At 46.8% G+C, this 17,909-nt stretch overlaps 1 protein-coding gene across 1 annotated transcript in view; it reads right to left on the bottom strand.

Moving 5' to 3' along the window:
- LOC124795703 (post-GPI attachment to proteins factor 6) overlaps nucleotides 1-11,774 on the bottom strand; it is a 132,533-nt gene extending 120,759 nt beyond the window's left edge. The window contains exon 1 of the mRNA XM_047259784.1: nucleotides 10,194-11,774. Within this exon, the coding sequence (XP_047115740.1) occupies nucleotides 10,194-11,774 (1,581 nt within the window). The remainder of the gene's footprint in view (nucleotides 1-10,193) is intronic.
- Nucleotides 11,775-17,909: the final 6,135 nt, after the last annotated feature.

Raw genomic sequence — 17,909 nt, 5'->3', positions numbered from 1 at the left:
GAAGCGTTTGAGACGTGGTGCTGTAGAAGAATACTGAAACTCAAGTGGAATCAGAAAAATATATGGAAAACATACACAACGGATAGGATGATAAGACGCGTTAAGACCTCAGCTAATAACATCCACGATGCTAGGGGGAGATGTAGGGGGTAAAATCCATAGGAGAAGACCGAGTCTGAGATATAGCCAACAAATGAGGAACAAAAAAGGAAATTGCTTAAATTTTTATCAAACAAGCTTCTGCTATTTGTTTCTCACATGTCGTCTCGTTTGCTGCAGTCCACTCATGATAGCATCCATTTCGCCAGCATACATTGTGCATAAGCAAGACAGTTGTACTGTATTTGGTGACGTCTACAAACATTTACAACCTTAATGTTCATGATAAATATGTTTTTATGTTTCTTTTCGAATTGTTGGTGAAGAAAACCACTCGTTATGAAGGGTTACTCCCTTGACCTGTTCCATGCAATGTAGCCGTGCACCTTCTGTTCTATGTTTTATTGGGGTGTATACAGAGGGCAATTATTGATCTATATGAAAAAAACGTAAATCAATTACAAACTGCGGCGTGTACACACTTTATTCAATATGTACACGTCACTCCAGATATTCGGATTTAGCTTATGACATCTTGGATATGTCTGCCTTATGTGGCGCATACGAACAGCGAAATTCGGCATGGCCCGCTGAAGTGTTGGAACGTCGATGCTGTCGGCGACCACCTGACTGGCTGTTTTCAGCTAAGCAATGGTTTTGGGGCTATTGCTGTACACCATTTCTTTAATAAAGCCGCACAAAAAGAGTCACATATTTTCAGACCCGGAGAATATGGCGGCCAATTGAGTCCCACGCCTGTGTCCCCTGGGTACCCAAGAGTCAGACAGAATGCGGTCCCCAAAGTGTTCCTCCAGGATATCAAATACTCTTCTGCTTCGATGGGGTCGAGCTTCCTCTTGCATAAACCACATCTTGTCGACATCAGGTTAATTTTGGATAATGGGGATGAAATCATCTTTCAAAACATTCTCGTACCGTTCGATAGTCATCGTGCAATCTGGCAATATCGCACCGATTATTCCGTGACTAGACATTGAACACCACACAGTCAACTGTTGGGGGTGAAGAGACTTCTCGATAGCGAAATGCGCATTCTCAGTCCCCCAAACGCGCCAATTTTGCGTACTGACGAATCCATCAAAATGAAAGTGCGCTTCGTCGCTAAACCAAATGCGCATTCTAATTCCCATCATGCCCCGCGGCCAATCGTGCAGTTTTAACGTCCGAACGCAAACCGTTCAGAACTTATAACGATTTTATTTCATATAGTTCAGTAAGTAAGTTTACGGCTGCAAAGGAAACATGTTAGTTTTCAGTTGTTGCAAATGAACTACCAATAATTCTTCTTAAACTGCTAGAAGACTAGCTACCAATGAAATTTTCGATTGATTTCACTGTTTTCACGTACATTTTCATTTCAGATTATGTAATAAATCTTTATTTCTTCTTTAAATTTTGAGTTTTCTAAGTCCAGCGGTGCAGCATACGTTTTTTTTTTTATTGCTGTGGTTTACACATAAAAATCAAATGAATCACAAGATGGTTTCTTTAACAAGCAATGATAACTAACGGATCAAATGTTCGTCCCTTATGCGCTCGAGTAGATGGGCTGTTTAAAGCGTGCATTACATGATGAATGAAAGAGTCGAGAACTGATACCGGTTTGGTCTTCAATTCGGACCTCCGAGAGGAGACCCTCCCAATTTTATCTACAACGTCAAATTATTATCCACGACTATGTGAAGAAGCCATTGAAAGTTATAAGCACCAGGATAATTTTAATAGGAAAGAGGGGGCCATGAAACCTAGCGAAATATGGACAGTAGCTCTGCAGAATCGCTAGACAGTTTTATCTTTGACAAGTATTATCTCTGCTCATCATGTGTTGCTTTGACCACGCCACCTTTCCTATAGTATCTGTGTCGCTTTCGGACGTCCGACCGGTCAGTCGGCAAGACTCAGCGGACGAGCGCCTCTGTGAATGTCCAGCGCAGTCCTGGACGAAAAGTCAGGAACAGAAGTTTTCCTTGGACCACGACCTTACATCCCGAAAGGTTTACCAGCAGCTATTCGCAGATTAGCCTGCACAGAAGTAAGAGATGCCATGCCGACAAAAGAAACATCCGTGCACAAAAAAAGTTGTGTGTGCTACAGTGCCTTCTTGAACGCCCACAGCTACGTACAGTATACCGAGTGGAGGCTTGGTAGGTGGAGTTCAATGATACAAATGAGGAGAGACATGAGAAGATCCGACATCGTCCCCGTGCTTTGCCCTATTGGTATAAACCAACATGTGCTCTCGATGCTCCGATTAAATGTAGCTAAAATCCGCTTTAAAACTACTTTTGTATTGGAAGGCAACAGGTACTGGAAGTAGGCAGATGAAAGCTGGTGGTATAACAACTACGCAATAAAAAGGTGATTACACTGAAGCTGCTGAAACAAAATAGCTTTAAGCCATTATTACTGAGCCGGCCGCGGTGGTCTCGCGGTTAAGGCGCTCAGTCCGGAACCGCGCGACTGCTACGGTCGCAGGTTCGAATCCTGCCTCGGGCATGGATGTGTGTGATGTCCTTAGGTTAGTTAGGTTTAAGTAGTTCTAAGTTCTAGAGGACCTACGACCACAGCAGTTGAGTCCCATAGTGCTCAGAGCCATTTGAACCATTTTTTGTAAATTTTGATGAAAGAGCTCTGGCCAGGATACAAAGCATTTGCTCGTTAGGGCTATTTCAGGTTTTGAAAGGCCATATTCGAGCAACACAAACACGCTGATTTAATAGTAGTACTTTCCTAACACTGGTACTTCCTTATACGATTTCTCTCCGTTTTAAATCAAAATTCTTATGAAACTTTTCACGCACTTGGAACAACGTGAGTCTCTTCTTAATCTTTTCAGGGTAACCCTTGCGAGATGTTCTGTTATCCAAGGTATTTCTTCAGCTTTTAAAAAACCAAATCCAAATTCAAACTGACCGGCCGGGTGGCCGAGCGGTTCTAGGCGCAACAGTCTGGAAACGCGCGACCGCTATGGTCGCAGGTTCCAATCCTGCCTCGGGCATGGATGTGTGTGATATCCTTAGATTGGTTAGGTTTAAGTAGTTCTGAGTTCTATGGGACTGATGACCACAGCAGTTAAGTTCCATAATGCTCACAGCCATTTGAACCATTTAGAACTAAATTCAAACTGGCTGTATCCACGGCAGGCTGACGGCAGCTGTTGCTAGGGTTGCGAACATATGGACGCTGCCTAGCTCTCCCACAACAACGGCTGCTTCACAACGATCGGTATCATCTCTGCGAAGCAGAAGTGGTTGGCGAGCACAATTCTCTCACCGCGTTCGAGAGGCGTGTTCGTAGTATCACTGCCGTAGTGGCTCCATTGTTTAACATGTACTTATGAAACGCGCTACGAACCGGCGCTGGGAACGAACGATAATACACTGCTCAGCAAAACTTAAGGTCGACCTGGATACAGCAACGTGAATTATTAACAACATGGTGGAAATCAATGAAGGTGCGGGGGCAAGTTTCCAGAGGTCTAGCCGTCGTGCATGGGAAGCTGGATGTCACATGGGGTGAGGTATTGTGACTTCACTGCCAAATGGGGCTGGCCCCGCAACACGAGGCAGGTGAAAATTGTTCGAATGGCTCTGAGCACAGTGGGACTTAACATCTGAGGTCACCAGTCCCCTAGAACTTAGAACTACTTAACCCTTTGATGCATAGTGTAGCTGATCAGCTACAGACTTCATTTCTTCGATGCATCCTATACTGAGCAACATTTCGTAACAAATTCGTTATGTAGTTAAGTGTATACACTCTACTGCAGCTGCTAAGCTGCTAGTAGTTCTTCATAGCGATCGAAAATGGCAGGATGAAATGAACCTGTTCACAATCAGCTATGTGGGCGTACTGCCGAGCGTGTGTTTTGGCGGAAAGTAGAGACTTTTTTGGGTGTTTGTGTACTGATTTATGGGTTTGAAAATTACTTTTTACTTTGAAAACGTAAGTAGATATGGTGTAGACAGTTAATTCGAGTGTCTTTACGGTAGATTTGAAATTAGGTCTGTTTTTGTGTTTATAACGATTGTCAACAATAATGCTTTGTTAATTTAATTTAAAAATTTTCAATATTTTTTTTTGTAATGTAGGCACTATAAACTAAACGTAGTAATTTTTACAGCTTGAAATAAAAAAATCATGCATTTAAGGGTTAAACCTAACTAACCGAAGGACAACACACACATACATGCCCGAGGCAGGATTCGAACCCGCGAGCATAGCGGTCACACGGTTCCAGACTGAAGCGCCTAGAACCACTCGGCCACTCCGGCCGGCACGAGGCAGGTGACGGAATGGAAAAAGTGTGTGTGTGTGTGTGTGTGTGTGTGTGTGTGTGTGTGTGTGTGTGTGTGTGTGTCGATCAGCGAACAGTTACGATACATCATGGCCCAGAGACTGCATTTGGATGACTTCATACGAGGAAGAATCATTGGATAACTAGGAGGAGGACGATCTGTGACGAGTATGGCCCAGGAAATTGGTTTTGGTCACAGCATTGTTTCACTTGCATGGGGATCGTTTGGAACCACAGGCACTGCTACCAGTGGAGAGGGGATGGTCGACCACCGTCAACTAAAGCAGCAGGCATCTGCTACATTGTGCAACAGGCAAGAAGGGACCATTGTCAAACAGCGAACGCAGTTACAACCACATTTAACAGGACTGCAAGGCACGCAATCTCACGCTCCAACTTCCTCACCGGCAGCACCGTCTGTGATGGTGCCAAGAGCACAGGGCCAGGACCAGCGAGGAGTGGAGTCGTGTGCTCTTTTTGTAAGAGCGTAGATTCGGTCTGAGTAGTGATTTTTGATGTATCCTCGTATGGCGACAGACTGGAACATGTAATGCGCCCAGGAATATTGTCGAATATTATCGGCTTGGTGTCCAGCTGTAATGTTGTAGGGAGGCATAATTCGGCGTGGTAGTGCTGACCTCCAATCCTTGAATATGTTTCACTCATCGGTCAATATAACTGTGACACTGTAGTCCTTGTACATGTGAGTCTTTTCAGGACTGCGCAGGGACCTAACCTCATTTTTAGGGAAGATAATGCGCGACCACATCGAACAACACGTGTAACACAGCTCTTGCAACGAGAGCATATTCAGCGAATGGACTGACGTGTCTTTTCCCTTGACTTTAATCCCATCGATCACATGTGGGATTCAATGGGGAGACGTATTGCAGCGCGTCCATATGCAGCAACGACCATCCCGCATCTGTCAACAACGTTGGTAGAAGAATGGAACGCCCTGGCTGAAGAACTCCGTATCAGCCTTGTGGTGACCAAAGGAGGATATTGAAGAATGTGCACTGTCGTCCGTGGTAATCTCACGCCCTAGTAAGAGCCGTGTCCTGCATTACAATGTCCAGGGGACCATCATGAATGATGGTGACTTCAGTGTAATAATTGCATTTGAACAAACTGTCCTTTCTTATCCTCTCATTGTTTATTTAAGTTAGCTTCTGCACTATACTGAACTGTTCTTTCTATACACAGGGTACTCTATCTCAAGTTTCGGATGAGATTATCTCGAAAACTATACAGCGGATAAAAATAGTGGGTAAGACAAGTTCGTAAACTCAAAGGGGGACATAAATGATACTACACGTGACCTACAGCCCCGGCCCCCTTGGTTGGGGCGGGAGGCAACTTTTAAATCTTAAACGGAAACACCCATTTTTTTATTGCAGATTCGGATTCTCGATAAAAAGTAATCAAGTTTTGTCTCAAACATTTTCTTAAACCATTGACAGATGGCGCTGAAATCGAGAATCATTAAAATTTGGGAAGAACTCCCATTTATTTAGAATAATCCGAGAAGGACGCTCAAATCGATACAAAATGTGCACCTATTCTTCCATTACGCCAAATTAAGCTTTTTTTTTTTTTACAAAATGTATCCTACTCACCACACTTTTTGACAGAGGGAGGCGGAATGGTATCAAAATCTCGTTAGGGAACTCTTCACAATTGCATTACTCACCCGACCGTGGCGCTACCGTGGCCAAACTGGGAACTATGGCTCAGAATAAAGGTCGGTGCAATGTGATCAGACGTCACTTCACTTTCAGATTGTGAACCGCAAAACATCAACTGGCGAAAGTAAATTATTCTTTAGCGAGACATGGCTCACTATCCTGATGTTGATATGATGTTAATTTTAGGTGAATGCCATAACAATTACGCTTCAGCTGCGCAACTGTATGCGGATCGTTTCCCAAACAGACGACATCCAAGCGGAAACATTATTCGAAATTGCACTCAACGAGCTCGAAATGGATACATGCACCGTCCACCTCGTCATCGCTTTTACACTGAAAATGTCTCTCGTACCCTTACCGTTATCGCCTGTGTTCAACTGGATCCCGAAATTAGTAGTCGTGCGATTTAGAGACAAACTGTAACACCAAAATCAACTGTTTTGAGGGTTTTGAAGGCACATAAATATCATACGTATCATATCACACTGACACAGATATTAACGCCGAAAGATATGCAGATACGCGTGCATTTCTGCCAATGGGCCTTGGAAATGATAAGAGGTGACAATGATTTTTTTTTAGATACGTTATGTTCACCGATGAAGTCTCATTCAAAAACAATGGCGAATTGAATTGTCATGATTGTCGTTATTGGTCCCCTGTCAATCCACACCGACACAGACCCGTTGACAATCAACACAAATGGTCGTTAATGGTCTGGTGTGGAATTTTAAACGGTTACTTGATAGGACCGTATTTTTTTTTTACCGAAATGATACTGGGAATCTTATTTACAACTTCTCCGCGATGATTTGTTGGAGCTAATGGAAGATGTTGATTTGGAAACTAGGCAACAAATGTGGTTCCAACAATACGGAGCAGCTCCCCATTACGCTAAAAATGTGCGGAACGTTTTAAATTTACGGTAGCCTGGTCGGTGGACAAGAAGCGGCGGACCAATTCAGTGGCCTTCACGTTCAGCAGACCTAACATCTCCTAATTTTTTCTTTAGGGCCTATTTAAAAAAATATTGTTTATGAACGACAGCCCACAACCCGAAACGATATGGAGCAACGCATTCGAAGAGCGTGTGCAGCCATACCATGCGATGTGCTGCACAAAACTGTGGGCAACTTTCACAGACGATTAACTTTGTGCACTGAAGCAAATGGCGATAATTTTGAACAATTTCTTCGTGGCTCATTTCATAAATTAAGCACCCCAAAATATGAGAAGCAAGGGGACTCACACTAATGAAGCATCCCATGGGAACACATTCTACTACGGCCATGTCGTTGTTCCTGGGTAACGCTAAAAGCAGGATATAGTTGATTGTGTATAAAAATAGCTTAATTAGGCGTAAGAAAGAATTGGTGTACATTTTTTATCGAGTTGATGCGTCTTTCTATGATAATTGTAAATACCGGGTGATCAAAAAGTCAGTATAAATTTGAAAACTTAATAAACCACGAAATAATGTAGATAGAGAGGTAGAAATTGATACACATGCTTGGAATGACATGGGGTTTTATTAGAAAAAAAACATAGTTCACAAAATATCCGACAGATAGTGTTGGACAGCAAAACGTCAGTGAGAGCGCATGACAATCGTGTATAAAAGGAGGGTTAATGAGAGAGAGAGAATCAGATGCGCCAGCAGTAGTAGCATGTTTACGTTACCTGAAAAGGCGCTGTTAGTAAAGCTGTATTATCAGAATGGGGAATGTGCTAGCTCAGCGATAGGATCCTATCGCCATGGGAAGGGGATTCGAACGGGTAAAGGTACGTTGACAAATGCAGCTGCGGCGAGAATGATTTCGAAGTTCGAAGTCACGGGTTGTTTAGACGATAGACCCCGTAGTGGCCGACCGACCACAAGACGTAATGCTGCTGAGACAGTTCAGGAAAAAGTGAAGACTGTAGCGGGTTAGTCCATGCACGGGGAAGTCAGCGCTCGTGCAGTCGCACGTCGCACCGGCATTCCATACACTACTGTTTGGTTGGGACTGAGGCGTACCCTCCGATGCTATTCGTACAAAATCCATCGGCATCATGAACTGTTACCTGGCGATTTAGTGAAGCGGAGGCCATTTGCGGTGGGGGCGTTTCAAAAGATGGCAGAAGATGACGATTGGTTGAGTAACGTGTTGTGGACCGACGAAGCTCATTTCACGCTCCGAGGATCTGTCATCGCCCACAACTCCTGAATTTGGGCTACCGAAAATCCTAGAACTGTCGTGGAAACTCCATTGCACGACGAGAAAGTCACGGTATGGGTTGGAATTACCACATCTACCGTTATGAAGCAAATGCATGATTCTGGTTTTGTACCGTAACTGCTACCGTGACGGGTGAGACGTACGCCGATATGTTACATCCCCAGCCTGGCTGATAAACACCTGCTGGAACGTACAGTGTTTGTTCAGGATGGCGCTCCACCCCATATTGCTAGACGCGTGAAGGATCTCTTACGCGCGTCGTTTGGTGGTGATCGTGTGCTCAGCCGCCACTTTCGTCATACTTGGCCTTCCAGGTCCCCATACCTCAGTCCGTGCGATTATTGGCTTTGGGGTTACCTGAAGTCGCAAGTATATCGTGATCGAGCGACATCTCTAGGGATGCTGAGAGACAACATCGTAACTCACCATAACTCCGGTCATGCTTTACAGTGCTGTTCACAACATTATTCATCGACTACAGCTATTGTTGAGGAATGATGGTGGACATATTGAGCATTTCCTGTAAAGAACATCGTCTTTGCTTTGTCTTACTTTGTTATGCAAATTATTGCTATTCTGATCAGACATTTTTTAACTTTTGTATAAAACCCCATGTCATTCCAAGCATGTGTGTCAATTTGTACCTCTCTATCTACATTATTCCGTGATTTATTCAGTTTTCAAATTTATGCTGGCTTTTGGATCACCCGGTAAATCAGAGTTCTTCCCCAGTTTTAATGATTCTCGATTTCAGCGGCATCTTTCAATGGTTTAAGAAAATGTTTCAGACAGAACATGATTACTTTTTTATGGAGAATCCGAATCTGCAATAAAAAATTTGTGTTTCCATTTAAGATTTAGAAGTTGGCTCCCGCCCCACCGAAGGGGGCGGCGGCTGGAGATCACGTGTAGTATCATTTAATGTCCCCCTTTGAGCTCACAAGCTTGTCTTACCCATTATTTTTACTCGATGTATAGTTTTCGAGATAATCTCATCCGAAACTTCAGATGGACCACCCTGTATGTTCCAAGTTTCATACAGCTATGTTATTTGGCAGTAACACGTCATTGTTGTCGTTGTTGTTGTTGTTTTTATGCTCTTCAGTCACAAGACTGGTTTGATGCAGCTCTCCATGCTACTCTATCCTGTGGAAGCTTCTTCATCTCCCAGTACCTACTGCAGCCTACACCCTTCTGAATCTGCTTAGTGTATTCATCTCTTGGTCTCCCTCTACGATTTTTACCCTCCGCGCTGCCCTTCAATACTAAATTGGTGATCCCTCGATGTCTCAGACCTTGTCCTACCAACCGATCCCTTCTAGTAGTCAAGTTGTGCCACAAGCTCCTCTCCTCCCCAATTCTATTCAATACCTCCTCATTAGTTATGTTATCTACCCATCTAATCTTTATTTAATCATACAGTAAAGCTGCATGCCCTCGGCAAAAAATTGCGGCTGTAGTTTCCCCTAGCTTTCAGCCGTTCGCAGTACCAGAACAGCAAGGCCATTTTGGTTAGTGTTACAAGGCCAGATCAGTCAGTCATCCGGACTGTTGCCCCTGCAACTACTGAAAAGGCTGCTGCCTCTCTTCAGGAACCACACGTTTGTCTGGCCTCTCAACAGATACCCCTCCGTTGTGGTTGCACCTACGGTACGGCCATCTGTATCGTTGAGGCACGCAAGCCTCCCCACCAACGGCAAGGTCCATGGTTCATGGGGGGGGTGACACGTCATTTGAAACAGCAGTTTACACTGAAGAGCAAAAATTAAGGAGGAAAATAGCTTTGACACGTCATGTAAAAGCTTAATTTTTGCTCTCCAGTGTAAACTGCTGGTATGCATCAAGCCTAAATAAACACACACTAACCTCCGAGTCGATGACGAAGGAGACGGCGACCTGGGTGAGTCCGGTGCACTGCAGGAAGCTGACGGAGCCGTTGGCCTGCGCCCAGCAGAGCGGCTGCAGCGACAGGTACCAGGCGCCGGGCGCGGGGAACGGTATGTGCACCTTAGCGGCGGCCGCCTTGCTGCTCGTCGAGTTAACGGCGAGCGGCGCCTGGATGCCCGACGAGAAGCCCGGGGCGACGCAGAGATCGCCGGCCAGCGGCTGGGCACGCGTGCCGTGCGTGACGCACGCCACCACAGTCACGTTGAAGCCGGTGCCGCGGGCCGTGGCGTTGCGCAGCTGCGCGTCCAACTGCAGCTGCAGCTGGACCGTCAGCGTACCGCCTACCTCGGAGACGGGGCGCAGCGTGAAGCCCAGTACCGTCGGCCCGGCGGTGGTCACGTTCAGCGCCGGCGGCGACTTCCCGTCTGCGCCCGGCACCAGCACGTAGTTCAGCATGAAGAACGGCGGGTACGACTGCTTCATCAGCGCCACCTGCGGCCAGCACTCGTCGCAGCGCGCCGCCTCCCCGACCGCCAGCGCAGTTGGCGTGGCGGAGGCGTTGCCGGCCGGCGCCGCGACGTCGCTGGTGTTCAGCAATAGGAAGAATGGGGAAATGGCCGTCTGCACCGTCGACACGTCTACGGAGAAGGTCACCGCGCTGACGTTCCTCTTGGACGATTTCTCGGGCAGGTCCAGTACCAACGCCACATAGTGCCAACTCTCCTCCCACGGGGCGAAGCTCAAGATGCAGTCTTCGGCCGAGACGATATCTTCATTGTCACAGGTCTTCGTCAGTGTGCTGTTGTCGCCCGTATCCTCGCTAGTGGGGAGCCCGCCGGCCCGGACCAGAACCGTGATCGAGGGACACCCCGATTGGCAGCGCTCTACCGTGACGTTGACGGTGACCTCCCACGTGGCGGCCGGTACGTACACCGAGTATTCCTTCAGCAGCGGCTGCCCCACGGCGGCTTCCACCTGCTGCGGCAGCGGCTGGCCTATCGACAGCACGGCGATGTCGTCAGCGGGCGCTTGCAGCACGTCCAGCGTGGACTCGAGGAACGTGATGCACGAGGCGGTCAGCCCCTGCTGCGTGATCTTGTCGTCGTCGGGGTCGGTGTAGCTGACGTAGGCGATGACGTACCAGTCGCCGGCCAGCGGGTAGGTCACGTTGACGGCGAAGGCGCGGCCGTCGCTGAGCGCGGTGCCGGCGTACCACGGCCCGCTGAGCACGGGCGCGAAGTCGTCGGGGAAGAGCGCGCCGTCGGGGCTGACGACGGGGAAGCTGCCGGGCCGCAGGTCGACGGTGACGTTGCGCGGCGAGCACGAGCCCAGGCCCGTGCGGATCTCCTCCGTGGCCGTGAACGAGAAGACGGCGAGCCGCGCGCGCTCGGGCACCGCGTACGGCAGCACGGTGACGTCGCGGTACGCGCGGTACGTCGAGATGTCGCGCCGCGCGGAGCGAGCCACGCGCCGCAGCGCGCCGCCGTCCGCCCGCGCGACGCCTCCGGCCGCCGAGGCCACCACGAGCGCCACCAGCCACCGCGTCACGTTCACGTCCATGGTGTACGCCAACCGCTACTCGGCCATCTGTAACAACACAAAGTCCACCTCATCTCGCTATTCGCCGTGAAACCCAATTCGTCTGGGTCTTCTTCTTCAGTCGGTAGAAAGAGAGCCCTTACGAGATCATGAATAGTTTTCGCCAGTTGCGAGTGCCGTTCTAAACAGGCTACATATGAAAATCGTGTCGAGACCCGGATTTCCCGCCTTACGCGAGTGGTCGCTGGAATGTGCGTCCTTATAGGACAACTATCCAAGGATTTCCACCCAATAGTATCCAAACAGCAGACTCTGTACACAATAGTTTGTGTAACACTAGTATTGCGTTCTTGGGGCATGTTGTCTCTGAAATAGGTGTGGAGGGAGATCAGGAACGGACACGAGCTATTAGAGTTTCAGCCTACAGCGATAAATAACGTGTTGCCCGTTTCGTGGGTTTGTGTAATTTTTTTCGTAAGTTCGTCCCTGATTTTGCCTTGTTAGCGGATCCCCTCAATCAGTTACGAAAGAAAAACAACAAAGTGCCTCCCGACAGCACATGATAACCACGGCGCTGTTAACTCGGGCGCTCATAACGGTGCCGGAAGCCAACACACACAAATCTTAATAAACAATTCTCGCTTCTTAAAACAAAACAATAAAAGCCAAGCGCACATGAATAGTCAAACCACAGTCTTAGAAGTGCCTTAACGACACCAAACGCGACTATTCCAGCAAGTTAACAATAACACAGTGAGATAAAAATAACAGAACATACCACTAAATGCTGTTACACAAACCAAATTGACGAGATCGTGTTGTTCAGGTCCCAGAAGACCACATATACCAAGCAGCAGTAATTCACTAGGCATATACTGTCCAAAACCGCCTCCTTAGGCAGACGCAGGTAACAGGAACCACCTACGTGAATACCTTCAGAAAGGAACCAACAGGCACCACCAAGGGTAACGCTGAGCAGACCGGGTGGGCAACGACCCACTCAGCCGGATAACCAAAAGATACTCCAGTTGAACAAATAAATTAGTAACCACAAACATCGTAACGTGCGGCCCACACTCAGCAAAAACTTCCAACAACGCCGTCCCACATTGGAATGAAGTTCAGAAACCGCTGCTGGAGCTTCCAGCGGAAAATCTGACGAGCCAACCGAGCCCACACCCTAACCTGGCAGGCGACTCCAAAATTCAGCAACTAGTTGTCTCCGGGCCATCACAGGACCCCACCGGACCTCCACATCAGACAGGCAGGCAAAACAAGAACGCCGACTCCAATTAATTACCACCGCATTGCCAGCACAGCGGCGAGTCGCCTCCGCCCCAGACCACTCTGCTCATACTGCGAGCTAGTCACCAGCAGCTCAGGCAGAGCCGACGTAATAGCGAATCAGCACCGGAGTGCCACTCGCACCAGAACAGCGAACTATAATCGATTATAGCGCGCGCTCTAAACGAGATCACAGCATAGCGGTGCGCGCCATATCAGTCGCTTTAACCACTTCCGCTTTCCGCGCACGTCTCATGGCCAAACTCAAAATTCCGTATGTTCTGGTGTCCACGTCCCATAGTGCTCGCGTACAAATGTGACGAGCAAAAAGCAGGTCTCTCACTGTACCAGAATCGTACGATTTGTATGCGAGCACGTTGGGGCGTAGACATTAGGGCATCTGGAAATTTTAGTCTGGCCGTGAGTTGTGCATGGATAGCCAAAGTGGCTAAGGCGCCCGCTCGCGTAAAGCGGGGAAATCCGGATTCAAGTCCCGGTCCGACATAAATTTTCATATATTACTAGTAAAACTTATAGCCGGTGTACAGTCGTATTCATATTTTGCGAATACATTTAATGATTTAATACGGCTGTCAATTGTCTGCAGTGTCTGTTCTAACGGACTTGCATGGAAGTATGTTAAGACACTACCCTACCACATTATATGATCAGTTTGTTGTTCTGTAAGTTTGTCTGTTTGTACTGTAAGTTTATTTGTTTAGGACCCCTTTTCCTCAGGAACGGGAAAATGTGTGAAGGTGAAATTTGTTACAAACTGCGGTCTACGGTCCCTTGACAATGCAAAAAATTGAGGCTTCTAGCTCAATGCAATAGAAAGACCGGGCATTTATGTCACATATTTTGATAGCTGCAAACTCATTCGTCAAAATATGTAGGGTGCTGCCCGCTGGCCTAGAATCACGAAATGTGCCAAGAAGCAAGGTTTCACAGTACAGGTAAAGAAAGAAATACGAAAATTTAACTTTCATCACGTGAAAAATACGATTTTTTCCACCATTTGTTGTCCGCCTGTCTGTCCGTCCGCCCGCCTGTTAAGCAAAATGGTTCAGATGGCTCTGAGCACTATGGGACTCAACATCTGAGGTCATCAGTCCTCTAGACTCAGAACTACTTAAACCTAACTAACCTAAGGACAGCACACACATCCATGCCCGAGGCAGGATTCGAACCTGCGACCGTAGCAACAGCGCGGTTCCGGACTGAAGCGCCTAGACCCGCTCGGCCACAGCGGCCAGGGCCTGTTAAGCCCTCTTTTTTCTATCAGGAATTGGTACAAGTATCAAGTTGAAATTTATATAAAATAATAAGGTCTAGGGTCCCTTGGCAGTGTGAAAAATTTAAGTTTTTAAGTCTTGCAGTCAAAAGATTCGGTCATTCAAGTCAAATACTTTAATATTCACAAACGCATTCAGCAAAACATATAGATGAACTATCTACGTACAAAATTAAGTTCGTAACGAAACCTCAGCGTGCGAATCCTACTCGCACCTACTTAACTGTCTTCTTCTCTCACTTTTTTTTTCATTTTAACACACACACACACACACACACACACACACAATTAAGTATACATCTTAAAGGAAACAGAGTAGCCGCGTGTCACACCAATTATTGTACTACGACTGGGGTAATTTCCAAGAATGATTGCCTATCGAAGTTGGAGGGCTCCAAACGATACATATCGAACGTGCGATAGTAAATCGATTATGGAAGTCCCGTGGCGCGCGTTACGATTATGTTTCAAGTTGTCACTACTGAAACGACAAAAGAAAAGCGTTAGAGAAGCACTTGTAAATTCAAAGGAGACGACTTACCTTACTCGTCGTCGGTGTTATCGTCTTGTGACAGTCCACGTAATGTATAAGTTGCAGGGGCAATTCCTTTTTTGCCGTACCCAGGGTAAATTCTGCCAGTATCATGCAGGAATATCGGCAGAGTGTCGTATGCGTCGACTTTCCCCTGCAAACGCAAGTTGTGAAAGTATAAGCACTGGAACAAATACAGTTCGTCCCTCTGTCCTGGACGCCCTTCTCTTTTTATGGTAGACTTGACAGACTTCCACAGCCGTTCTATATTGTGGTTATGGACACTGGCGTCATCTCAAGAGACAAACTCCACAGAGTGGTTCACGAATTCGTGCTCGAACCCTTCAGCTTTGAGTCTGGTACGACTGAAACCGGTATGCGGTGACTTTTGTTCCAGGCAGTGTGAAATGTTTTATGAGACCCACTAATGTCACCTTGTCTCAGTACAATACCCTCACAACGAAACACTTGCCTGACTCCCTTTCTATCCCACGAAAAACCCAAATATGATCTACTTCACTTTTAGAAGGTCATCCTCTCTGATTCTTTCGTCTAGCAATATGAGATTCATCTACTTCTACTATCTTATTTGGACCACCATTTGGCACACTGTCATTTGTCATTATTACGTAGCACACTTCTCGACAAAACCCGAAGTAGTCACATACGGGCCCGCATCTCGTGGTCGTGCGGTAGCGTTCTCGCTTCCCACGCCCGGGTTCCCGGGTTCGATTCCCGGCGGGGTCAGGGATTTTCTCTGCCTCGTGATGGCTGGGTGTTGTGTGCTGTCCTTAGGTTAGTTAGGTTTAAGTAGTTCTAAGTTCTAGGGGACTGATGACCATAGATGTTAAGTCCCATAGTGCTCAGAGCCATTCGAGCCATTCGAGTCACACACGGTATTTGGCGATAACTCAGTTTATGATGCTGTGGCTTGCAACGTGTAATCTCGAATCCAGCACGACACAAGAATTACGCTCGTCTGAACAGATAATTTGGAGGACTCAAACCACGTATTTTTCCTGATGCTGGTTCGCTTTCCGCAAAGTCCGCAATGAAATTGAAACGAAATCTCAGTGTCCACACTCCTCTTACGGAGTTTCACAGACATCGCATCACCACAGACATCGCATCACCACAGTCAACACAGTCCCTGCTTTCCTCGTCCGGCAGAAGTCCATATTTCCGGAAAAACGTCAAACATTTGGCTATGCGGGAAATGCATGGGATTAGAGTTTTCCATGTGAGGCAATCCGCAGAAGAAACTTTAGAAGCAGCACTCATTACACTCGCTATCAAGAGAAACGTGTCGATTTCCCTATGGAATCACAAAAAATTACGGCGGGAATGTAATATACATGAACTGAAGAAACAACGCAAAACTGATAAAAATGACGATCACAAATAATTTATCATAATACGCTCCACGAGACTTCCATAATCGATTTACTATCGCACGTTCGATGTGTATCGTTTGGAGCCCTCCAACTTCGATAGGCAATCATTCTTGGAAATTACCACTACTTCTTATTAAATTAACACCACCGACATTTTAGCGCCAGTAGCTGCAAGGTCAGCATGGCCAGATGCCTTCTCCTCTCGACGACTGGGTGTTGCTTTGCCCTCATCATTATTTCATTATCATCCACGCCCAAGTCACCTACATGGTGTTACATTAAAAACCCTTTCACCCGGCGGCGAGCCGCCACACGACCGACAAGGAGAGATAGAGATAGAGAGAGAGAGAGAGAGAGAGAGAGAGAGAGAGAGAGAGAGAGAGATGGGGGGAAGGAGGGAGGGAGGAGAGAGATGACAGGAAACAATAATCATAATACGGTTACGGCTCAGTGGCAAATGCGTATCTTTCGACCGGTCGCCAATTGGCAACATCCGTGTCCCCAACCTACCGCTCTTATCCAGCCGGGGAAAGGAGACTTACTGTTTACCGTGCAATCCGAAGCATGTGACATTCCCGGCGACTCCTCGCGTCGTTGAGAGATGAAGGTTGTATTAAATTCGGACTGAGAATTTCGATGGTCCGACCGGGTTTCGCTCCAGCGAACAGGTAGGTGCTTTACCTCTAGACCAGCAGGCCCGACATTAGACGATATGAATACGTTACACAGCAACAGATCCGAATTATCTGACAATGACCCGAGGCTGAAAAACACAATAATTTCGAATTTTTTATGCTTCTTTTATTTAACCAACCAGGTGACAATCAATGGCTTTACTTTTACAATCGCCAGTTTCAGCTGTGACCTGCAGCCATCTCCAGACGACATGAATACGTTACACAGCAACAGATCCGAATTATCTGACAATGACCCGAGGCTGAAAAACACAATAAAATAATTTCGAATTTTTTTATACTTCTTTAATTTAACCAACCAGGCGACAATCAATGGCTTTATTTTTACAGCCGCCAGTTTCAGCTGTGACCTACAGCCATCTTCAGATCTAATAAGAAAACAAAACTAGGAACAACAGCCTGCACTAACATTGTAAAACTGTAAGACTAAGAATATTATACAACATTTTCAGCATAAGAAGCAGCGTCGTTACTCGGACGCGCGTGCGCTGTCGTCTGCTCACTGTAACGAGTGAATAGAGGGTATCTACAAAGAGGGGTGTTCAATAAACACCAGCAGTGAGGGTCTGTAAAGGGAAAATATAGCCGTTGTTTTTCCCAGCACTTGGCGATGTCAGTTGCTGACTGGCTGAAGTCGCACCAGTTGACACTTCCGGTTATACTGGACTCTCGTGTTACGTGTGTCGTATAGGGTGTGTACGTCACAGCGCTGTGATTTCACCTGCACTCTTCGAAGCCGAAAGAGAGAAAAAAATTTGTCAGGCTCCTGCTGAAAGGATAGCTGTTAATGATGGGGCAACCAACTGGCATTGACAACCGATTGCCCAGTTGATTATTTTTTCGTCTCGTCGGTTTTTTTCAGTCGAGTGAAACAAATGATTGATACTAACTATGGCCAGCTCAGCTATATAAATGTTGTTCCCTCACTCTTCGTGTTTGAGTAGCTTCACTCAACGT

Source organism: Schistocerca piceifrons, chromosome 4 (genome assembly GCF_021461385.2).
Source record: "Schistocerca piceifrons isolate TAMUIC-IGC-003096 chromosome 4, iqSchPice1.1, whole genome shotgun sequence".
In the NCBI taxonomy this organism is placed as follows: domain Eukaryota; kingdom Metazoa; phylum Arthropoda; class Insecta; order Orthoptera; family Acrididae; genus Schistocerca; species Schistocerca piceifrons.
The sequence above is the reverse complement of the archived record's forward strand: the minus strand, read 5'-3'. Positions and strand labels throughout refer to the sequence as shown.